The following is an 11,354-nucleotide window of genomic DNA, read 5'->3' on the forward strand; positions in this document are numbered from 1 at the left end:
GAATACCAAATTAAGAGAATAAATCTAAAATAATAATGTTTTATATATATAGGGGTGGGGCGGGCCCATCCCATCCTTGACGGAGATCAGATTATATTGTAATCTACATCCGGGTCCCTATTTTCTAAATTTGTGACTGTTCAATTCTCCATTCTAAAAAGATTGAGAATCAATTAAGTTCAGAAATAATAACCATCCCTAGTTTGAAAAAAGCGAGTTGTATCCATGAAATGTAGTTTTATAACAGAAAATATACACCGTATTTCAAACTTGTATGCTTTACAATTTGTATTGCTTTATTTACAAAATTACTCAAGATTCTAATTGAAAGTAATGATATTCATCAACCCACGTGAAATATACGTTATCTGATGATTGATGATTTAAACATTATGAAACATTTTTTAAGCCACCTCATTTAAAAAAAAAAATTATTTATAATTCATTAGATTTTTCCTAGTTCTCTCCCATGCCCTTGTTTTTATTTGATCCGAATTATATAATATGGTGACGGAAGACGGCCAGAGAGGGTAAATCGACTAAAAATGGTTAATTTCATGGACTTAATCGATGAATAAATGATTGAGGGACTATATTGATAATTCACTAATAATTAAGGGACCAAATCTTTGATTTTCCCTAAAAATGATGTTCTAATAATTTTTTTCATATTAAAATAAATTAAGTTTTCTTATGTGCTACTAATGAGTCAATAAAAGTTAAAATTTTGTCTTTCAAAAAAAACATAGTAACATAGATCAGTTTGTAATAAAATGTATATTATAGTATGGGAAAATTGTAATTTATGCCCCTCACAAATATGTCAATTATCAATGTTACCCATGAATTATTAGTGGTGTAAATGTTGGCTCTCAATTTTCAAAACATGACATATATTGTCCCTCCCCTAATAGGAAGAAGGAGAAACATTGTTGTCGGCAAAAGGAGAACAAATGAATTGAATAAAGAAAAAATTGATGAAACAAAATGTGGTCTTCGAACAGGGAAACAACAGGTAACCACATTTAATTTACACCACTAATAATTCAGGGGAGGTGTAATATATGTCACGTTCTTAAAAATGAGGGTCAACATTATACCACTAATAATTCATGGATGACATTGATAATTGACATATTTGTGAGGGGCATAAATTACAATTTTTCATTTAAGTAAAGAGAAGACAATTTATTCATAGAATAATTATAGTATGACATTAATATTCTTTTAAGATGAAAATTCAAAATAGCTTTACTTTTTTTTTTTTTTTTTTTTTTTTTTTTTTTTTTTTGGGTGTGTGTGTGTGTAGTAGTAGAAAGAAACAAATCTAGTTAAGTAAAGGTGGTTATATGGAGAGCAATAAGTGATAACCTTCCACTACCAACAATTTGCTTATAATGAGGGTAGAGGTTGATCCGATGTGTGTCATGTGTGGGATCATCAATGAGGACACTATGCACTCATTGGTATTGTGTGGCTATGCAAGTTCCATATGGGCTCAATCCAACCTTCCACTCCCAAATATTATGACAAATATTTTTCATGAATGGTTTAGTGCAATCTTGAATGTTCTAGACACTGATGGAATTATCTACGCAGCTGCAATCTTATATCTTATATGGAGAGCACGGAATGGAGCCGTTTGGGATGCATGCCTACCACTATTGACGAAATTGCTAGCGATGGCCGGAGCCACCATGCGAGCATGGCGATAAATCCACGACAGAACAGCCGCCCAAACACCAGCCGAAGGCAATGCCGGTACCACCTCTGCCTAGCTGACGCTTCCAGTGCCATCACTGCCGCCCGGTGTTATCCGCTCTGCCGAGCCGACGCATTCAGTATCCTCGCTGTCGTCCGGTGCTGCCCATTCTGCCCAGCCGACAAACTCAGCACTGTCGCTGCCCGGTGTGCCCCATGTTGCTGCACCACGGCCGAGAAGATGCTATGTCGATGCTGGATACCACCATGCGACGAACTCGACTACTGTTCGGAGCAATACTCATGGATGCAGATGGTGGATATATTTTAGCCTACAACGCTCCCCTACCAAGCTGTTTCTCACCGTTTATGGCTAAGGCGTATGCGTGCAAAGAAGCCCTGTCATGGCTACGAGCACGTGGAGAACAGTCTATAGAGCTTTACACATATTTTCAGACACTTCAGAGCTATCTATCTTCAACAGGAGCCCCGCCTCGTTCGTATATTGGTTATGCTGTTGACGGGTGCAGAGTTTGCATATCTACTTTTACTTCCTGTTCAGTTAATTTTATTCCTAGATCGCAGAATTATTTAGCGCACACGTTAGCTCTACGGCTTTTGATTATGCTATAGCTATGTATTGGGACGGTGTCCCACTTGACTCTATCTCAGTTTATCTATAAATACAACCGCATTGGTTGACCTTCAAAAAAAACATTCCGGTCTTAGTGCATGTCTCTATGTTTTTATTGATAACGATGAAATGTAGTTCAACATTTAATCAACTATACTAGATCATTAATTAAAAAATTTATGAATTTGTATTATTATTCACACACACATACACCCACACACACACACAGAGGTAACTGTGAAAATCCACAATGCTCAATAACCTCCCCAAAACTGCGAAGGAGATTATCTAGATGTGGGTTACCCCCTCTCTTCCCGTACTGAAACAGGAGACCATTAAAGTCACCCACCATAATCCATGGAAGTCCAGATTGTGGCGCTAATGATTTTAATAATTCCAAAGATTCCGTACGCCTGGTGCGCTCCGGGTATCAATAATAACAGGTCATCCACCGCTCAAACCAACATGATCAACATAGAAAAGTCCATCAAAACCAAGCTTGACACGAATACGTTATGCATGTATTCGCCCCACCTTGGTTTCCATAAGAAAAACAAAAGCAGGCTTCTTACGGCACACAAGGTCCACAACTTCACAAACTGTCTGTGGATTGCCCAAGCCACGACAATTCCAGTTTAGAGTACTCATGATGATGGGCTGGTCTGGGAACTAGAACCCGCCAAGGACAAGTTTTTTGGCACTTCGTCCATCTGAATATTGCCACCATTACTGCCATTCCTTCCATTACTGCCACCCGACCCCTCTCTTCTCCGCTTCGAAGCCGCCACAACGGTATCATCCTCTTTCCTGCTTGCGACCGCAGCCGTCACGACGCCGGCGGATGGGGTTCCCGACGTCATAGCAGCCACCACCGAAGCACTCTGGATCGGTTTCCTTTCTTTGTCAAGTAACCACGGTGCTCCCACTTTCCGCGGTCCTCTCCTTAGCCCAGCCCGCATGTCCGCCTCACCGTACGGGTATTGGTCAATAGGTATGACCGCATTCTGTGCCTTCAGACAGTACCTATGCAAGTGTCCCAACATTCCACAGAAAAAACAGAAGTTATGCAGTCTCTCATACTTGAAGTTTACCCAGCTAGTCGTTTTGTCCCGTTTTAGTAGTTTCATACGCCGATTTAACAGTTTCAGTACGGGTATTGAAACCCTAATACGGTAAAACGTCTTCCACGGTGCATCCGAAAATCTATCATCAATCTTAAAAAAGTTCCCAGAAAATTCCCAATTTGTTCTAGAATGACATCAGAAGTATATCCAAGCAGGAGATCATGGAGTTGAACACACATATCAGTAGTATCTAGAGGGATCAATATCGCTATGGCGCCATCCTCAACTTTCGTACATATAAGGCCACAGACCATCATCAAGAACAAGCTGCATGTTAGTCTCGTGATAAAACACATACAAAAAGAAAAAGACCTGGTTGTATCTCCGTCACCTGTACCCCCATCACCGGCTGCCATACCAAAGTCATTACCTGACTCATAAACTCGACCTTGATAACCTTGGTTGTCAAGAACCTTCCTACCAGCCACCATGTTGCACCCGTCGCCATAGCGCCGTCGTCGGCAACCACCTCAGTTGGTTCGTAAACGGTGTCTTCATCATCGAGCGCCATGTGTGCCCATCGTGTACTCAGCTCCGTCATCGATCCTGTTGTTGCCGCTGCGTCCATATGTATAACGAAAGTGTAATTATATATATATAATTAATTGTAATTATGCAATAATTCAACGACCCATGTCTAATTGTAATTATATTAATATTTGTGTAATTATTATCTTAATTAACATAATAATTATCTGTGTAATTAATTTGTTAATTAAACTCATTAATTTTAATATATTAGTTATTTAAATATTATATTGTGCAATCTATTTAATGTTAAACTCATTTTATTTTATACAAATTGGATTGCATTAGTGACGGAATAATATTGTTGAATACGAATACAAATATGAATTTTAATGTAAAATTCTAGTAGGAATAGAAAAAAGTATGAAATAATATTATAGATATTTAGCTCAGTTAAGGAGGTTATGGTAGCCGATTTCCCTCCCTCACTCCTTTTCTTTTCTTGCACGTCCTCTCATTCCGCAGCTGCGATATAGTTGCTTTGCTTTTCTTTCTTCTTCATTATCGTCTCCTGAATCGTTGCCGTGGGAGATGTCGTACGATTACTTGTTCAAATACATAATCATCGGAGACACCGGTGAAGACGTTTAACTTTTTTTTTTTTTTTTGGGGACTTTAATGATGTAGTGAACATTAAACTTAATTTACTTTTTCGGATTTTTGGTGTTTGGATGTGAACAGGGGTTGGGAAATCATGCCTGCTACTGCAATTCACTGACAAGAGGTTCCAGCCGGTGCATGATGTCACTATCGGAGTTGACTTTGGGGCTCACATGGCCACCATTGATGGCCGCCCCATTAAGCTTCATATTTGGGACACTGTGAGTTAACTTTTGCTTCGTAGTGGTTTCATCTCAGTCCTCAGATCAGTTTAGCTTTCTTGCTCTCTCATGTTAACGAAGAACTATCTTGTCTCTAGGCTGGACAAGAAGCCTTCAGATCGATCACCAGATCATACTACAGAGGAGCTGCAGGTGCTCTACTGGTTTATGACATAACCAGGTGATTTACTCTAATTTTTCTCTTTTTTTTTTTTAAGGATTCTAAGTGTTCTTTTATTTATTCATTTATAATATTTCTAATACTGGATAATGTGTGCTTTTAATTTAATGGATAAACACTGACTGGCCAGCATGTTTCTTTTGTTAGATATTGAATAACCTAACTAATAATGAACCATAGTATACGAGAAACTTGACCTTGTATGAGAGTGGAAGGGTAGCCGTGTTGATCTCCAACCATAGTTGATGTTCCTGTTGTTGTCTCTTAACGGTAGACCGTTGGGCATGTTGTGCCTCATACCTGACTCAGAACCCTAGATGGTGTATTGGTGTCTACTGAGCGGTATGAGTTCAGTAAGTGAATGTGCTAACCTTAATCATCCTGTATCCCATCAATACAGGATTATATTAGGCACAGAGTTTGGTGGACTAACAACTTCTAGTTATTCAGTCCAACCAGACCACTTAATAAGCATAGTCTACTTGCACTACTTAATTAAGGCCCTAATATATAATATATAATATATATTACTAGGGAAAATCTTACATCTTTCTTATCAAATTCAAAGATTTCAATTTTCTTTGATTTTTGCTATTTGTATAATAATTTTATGTTCTTGATCTCTCTCTATCACTGCTAGAAATTATGTAGTCGAAAGTCTTGTTCCAACCACTTTTAGTATTCGGAAAAATCTTTGTTGCTATTTCCGACCACTTTTTACTTTGGACTTGATATAAAATCACTTTCAGGTGGTTAAAATTTCATAATTTGCAGCAGTGTATTTTCCTTCTTCTAAGCTGGTTAAATTTCGTTTCTAAAGGAGAGAGACTTTCAATCATCTTGCAAACTGGCTGGAAGATGCTCGGCAGTATGCAAATGCAAATATGACTATCATGCTGGTAGGAAACAAGAGTGATCTTGCTGATCACCGAAGAGCTGTAAGTAAAGAGGAGGGTGAGCAATTTGCCAAAGAAAATGGGCTTTTGTTTTTGGAGGCATCAGCTAGAACTGCCCAAAATGTTGAGGAGGTGATACACTTAAGCCAAATTAAATTCAGAGACATTATTTTCTAATTTTTGTTCCTTAAACTTGTTTGTTTTGAGCTGATACACTTTGTATGCAGGCCTTCATAAGGACTGCTTCAAAGATACTTCAGAAAATTCAGGAAGGTGTTTTTGATGTGTCCAATGAGGTAAGTTCTTGCTTTTATTAACCTTAAAGGTAGCCTATTAATATCAAAGTATATCTTGCTTGTATTGGGCCTTCCAATAAATATTCTTCTTATCATCTAATTATGTTTCACATCTAACCATAAGTCATTAAGTTCTTTGTGTGCTACATACCAGGGTCTACGTCTCCAGCCTCTTAAATTGTGATTCTTATTTAGGTTGCTTGGATGTTAGAGTTAGGTGTAGTTGTATTGAATCTAGATGTGGATTGAGATGAGTTTGTATTGCAAATATATATGAGTTAATACCAATTGGGGTCCCTCAACTATATATTGCGATTTACTTAAAAAGGTTTTGTGTTTAATTTTTTGCTCGATTTAGAATGCAGCTTTATTGAGATAGTTTTATTTTTGTAATTATTGCAGTCATCATCTGGCATCAAGGTTGGGTATGGCCGGCCTCAAGGTGGTAGTGGCCTTGGTGCAATTGCACAGAGAGGTGGATGTTGCAGCTGATGTGCTAGTCTTATCAATTGTGGAGTGTTATTCATAAGCTTCATATATAATTCTAGTCCTTGACTGTCAAACAAGAAATGTACAGCTAGCTCAATTTTAGTTATTATTATTTTACTTCTTTCAATTAAGTTATACTGCATGTATATTGTTTGTTATTACATAGACCTATATATACTTGTATTGTATAGTCCCATTAGATTGCGTGTGTTCTCTATAGTACGTGTCTTCACCTATTTGGATCTGATTTGTTCTCTACGTATTGTGTTTATTATTAAACTTTGGAGTGAATTTCATTTTTGGTCCTATTGTTACAGGGCGTTTTCAATTTTAGTCCACCTTAATTTTTTTGCCACTTTATAACCACTATTATTGAATGCGTTCCACTTTTAGTCCCACTGTTAGTATTTCCATCAAGATGTCGTGTAATCTAGGGGTATTTTGACCTTTCTTCTCATCCAAGACTATGTTTGACTAAAGAAATGAGAACATTAAACCTAAAACCTAAGAAACCTCGCCGGCCCATGTTGGAACGAACGAAACGATGTAGCTTTGGCTTCCCATTCTTGTTGTTCGAAGAGCCATAATTGAATATCGGAGGAGGAGGACGAAGCACCTGGATTAAAAGAGAAGAGACAAACATAAAAAGACCAAAATACCCTTTGATTATACGGCCTCTTAATGGTGGACTAAAAGTGGTACACATTCAATAACAGTGGTTGTAAAGTGGCAAAAAAAATTAAAGTGGACTGAAATTGAAAATATCCCTATAACAGTAGGACCAAAAATGGAATTCACTCTAAACTTTGGCATAAACTGGTTATCCACAGAAGAATTGAAGTTCCAATCGACTCTTGTTGAACTTTCTGCAACTGTAGGAACAAGATAACAATAATAATAAAGATGGATGTATATGAATAAAGGATGACGTACATAGTTCTCTATAGTCCCATTATATTATTGTATGCTGCAAGCATTTATTGTGTCAGGTAATTACGTTTGGACATCAAAGCATGCAATAAAATATTAGTCGTCATAGGAAATGTTAGCTTCTCCCAGTAACATCATCCCACTTGAATTTACTCAAGTACTAGATATTCCAAATGTCATAATATATAGAATGATGACCTTTTCCTGCCGCCTAAAAACAAAGACAACTTTGATGTTAGAATTATTATTATTATTATTATCCTATGGTTCATTATGATTATTTTATGGCTCTGATACTAAATGTAAGTTAATTCTATCAATGCAAGACCTTTAGAAAATACATGATTTTCGCTTAGTTGGTATTCTGTGAACATACCTGGCTCCATGAATTTCTTAGCATATGCAGTAAGTAAGTAATTAACAAATCATATGAAGAATTTTTTAAGTACTGTAATCCATGTGCATTGAAGTACTAAAACAATAATCCATCATGTAATTATCACTCTAATCCATCATGTAATTGATATGGCCAGTACATACATACATACATATGCAAATAAAAGAATTAATTAATTAATATTAACAAAAGAATGAGATGGAAAGTTGAAGTAGAAGATTTTGCTTTTATTAATAGTAACTAAGTATAAAAGTATAGATATAAATTCTAAAAATTTATTATTACTATTAAAATATTTTACAAAGCCAAATCTAATAAATTGTATCAAACAAATCTTATACGTCTACTAATCATGTAAATGCTATATATATATATATATATGTGTAAGAATAATAATACCAATTCATAAATTACATCGTTATCAATAAAAACATAGAGACACAAAGATCGAAATGCTTTATTTACATATAAATTTAAACTTCAAATATTCTTAATATATTGTAGCTGATGTCTTCAAAATTCCTGCATCAGACAAGTCGACTGGGAAGATCTGCCTTGATGTTTCACAGGGAATGGTTTCTGTTTCTTCTTGGGAAGAGAATGATTTGTAAATTGTAGATTCAATCAAACATGGATGTTCAACAACAAAATGAAATCATGAATAAGAGTAATTAAGTTGTCAACTTCTTCAGTAACTTGTTGGGAGAAAGGGGAGGGGAGGGTTGATGTTGTTTTTATTCTCATTTATACATATATATATATATATATATATATATATATATATATATATATATATATGAACAAATAGAAGGGAGCAAGATCAAGATCATTGGTAGCTTCTACTCTTTTACTCTTGTATTAAGTTCTAGCTTCTACTTCTGTTTTTAATCTTTATTTTTTATAAAACAGAGAAGTCAGAGGAGATCTCTAAAAATGATAGAGAAATATGGTAATTTCTGACTATTCTAGAGATAGTGTTGTGTTATTATATTACTACTAACTACTAATATTTACTTTTTATAAAAACAGAAGTTGAATGCATAGAAAGGAACCGAGATTTAGTTGTGTTTGTAGAAAAATTAATGATACTGTTTATTGAAACGTCCGAACTAAAGTCAGTTAAAAGCAACAAAGATTCGGTTTCTGGAATGTCCGGTAAGGAACCGAGATTTAGTTCTGTTTGTTGAAATTAGTGATTCTCTAAATCTTCTAATCTCTTTATTTTCAAACAGAAGATAATAGGGTGGCCCAACAAGGTGATGGAGAAGGTGAAGGAGGGGCAAACCCGGGCTTTATTGTGTTTAAACTTTTTGAGGACTTCTTCAACCGCTGGCAAAAAGGACCACCAACAAGCTAGCCAAAACCTGCTTTGAATGTGTTTTACATTTTTAGCATAAATTAATTAATAGATAAATACAAATTTATTAGCATAAAATAATGAAAAAAATATATAAATAAATTAATAAATTAATATATATATATATATATATATATATATATATATATAAATAATAATAATAATAATAATAATAATAATAATAATAAATTAATTGTAATTATGTAATAATTCAGCACCCATGTCCAACTGTAACTATACTAATATTTGTGTAATTATTATCTTAATTAACATAATAATTAGCTGTGCAATTAATTTTTTAATTAAACTCATTAATTTTAATATATTAGTTGTTTAAATATTATATTGTGCAATCTATTTAATATTAAACTCATTCTATTTTATACAAATTGGATTGCAGCAGTGACCGGAATAATATTGTTGAATAGGAATAGGAATATGAATTTTAATGTAAAATTTTAGTAGGAATAGAAAAAAGTATGAAATAATATTATAGATATTTAGCTCTGCTACCGGGACTCTGTGGTCTAATGGTACCCGGGTTGGACTTCCATTTGGAAGGTTGTGAGTTTGAGCCTCAGTGGAGGCGTTATTAGTACAATGTAATAGAGCTAGTAACATTCAAAAAAAAAAAAAACACTGGCTGGGTGCAATTCCGGCAATGGGGCCCCCTGCAATTGAATGTTAAAGCCACAGCTAAAAACAATGGCAATGACCTATTTAACCCTGCCACAGCTAAAAACAACGTTAAATGGCAATGACCTATTTAACCCTGCCACAGCTAAAAACAACGTTATTAGTACAATGTAATAGAGCTAGTAACATTCAAAAAAAAACACTGGCCGGGTGCAATTCCGGCAATGGGGCCCCCCTGCAATTGAATGTTAAAGCCACAGCTAAAAACAATGGCAATGACCTATTTAACCCCTACTTTTGACGGCAAAGACGGAATGAACTAACGAAAGGATGGTAGCAGGTCAGATTTCGCAACTTGGAGGACCACAGCTGGTAATTACGAAATTTAGGGACTATAGGTGGTGAAACTACCAAACTCGAGGGACATTGGCTAGTATTTACTCGCACGGAATATATATGTAATATGACAATTTTAATTTGTCATATCTATGTAAGAAGAATACATAATATAACTGTTTTGAATTACACATTGTTAAAAACTTCTTTGTAGACGACATTAGTAGTAGTAACAAAATTTTGTCCATCATCATCTAAAGCTATAATCTTTAGGCCATCACGATGAGTGACTCGGAAAAAAGCCACGTACAATTAATCGTGATTAAATACCGGTGTTTTCAACAATAACCCAACGTGAGTTAGTGTTTGGCCCTGGCTTTTGTTGAGAGTCCATATGCTAGCATCAACGGGAATTGTTTACGCTTGAACTTGAAGGGAAATCTCTTTGTCATAAATTTGTATAGAGAAAACTGCATCCTTCACTGCTCCAACAATTGTATTAGAATAGAACTGCAACATGTACCTATGAGTGGTAGTTTTGTTTTTGTAGAAATGAGTAACCACCACAAAATTTTTAATTCGATAAACTCGCCCTTATTTAAAATAATTGTAATTATGAAAAAATTCAACCATCCATGTTTAAGTGTAATTATACTATTATTTGTATAATTATTATCTTAATTAACATAATAATTATCTGTGCAATTAATATCTTAATTAAATGAATTAATTATATTTTAATATATTAGTTGTTTAAATATTATATTGTGCAATCTATTTAATATTAAACCCATTCTATTTTATACAAATTGAACTTGAGTAGTGATGGAATAATATTGTTGAATAGGAATAGAAATAGGAATAGGAATAGAAATAGGAATAGGAATTTTAATGTAAAGTTAAAGTAGGAATCGAAAAAAGTATGAAATAATATTATAGATATATATTTAGCTCCGCTAAGGAGGTTATGGTAGCTGGTTTCCCTCCCTTACTCCTTTTCTTTTCTTGCACGTCCTCTCTTTCCTTTC

The 11,354-nt window shown here is 35.0% G+C and overlaps 1 protein-coding gene across 1 annotated transcript; it reads left to right on the top strand.

Annotated features, from left to right (window-relative positions):
• Positions 1–4,509: 4,509 nt before the first annotated feature.
• On the top strand, positions 4,510–6,673 carry LOC109163424 (ras-related protein RABB1b-like). The gene is made up of 6 exons (XM_019312167.1): positions 4,510–4,564; positions 4,669–4,808; positions 4,907–4,989; positions 5,810–6,017; positions 6,113–6,181; positions 6,584–6,673. Exons 1-6 carry the CDS (start codon positions 4,519–4,521, stop codon positions 6,671–6,673), a joined length of 636 nt encoding a protein of 211 aa, XP_019167712.1. The 5' UTR covers positions 4,510–4,518.
• Positions 6,674–11,354: the final 4,681 nt, after the last annotated feature.

Source organism: Ipomoea nil, unplaced genomic scaffold, assembly GCF_001879475.1.
Source record: "Ipomoea nil cultivar Tokyo-kokei standard unplaced genomic scaffold, Asagao_1.1 scaffold3025, whole genome shotgun sequence".
In the NCBI taxonomy this organism is placed as follows: domain Eukaryota; kingdom Viridiplantae; phylum Streptophyta; class Magnoliopsida; order Solanales; family Convolvulaceae; genus Ipomoea; species Ipomoea nil.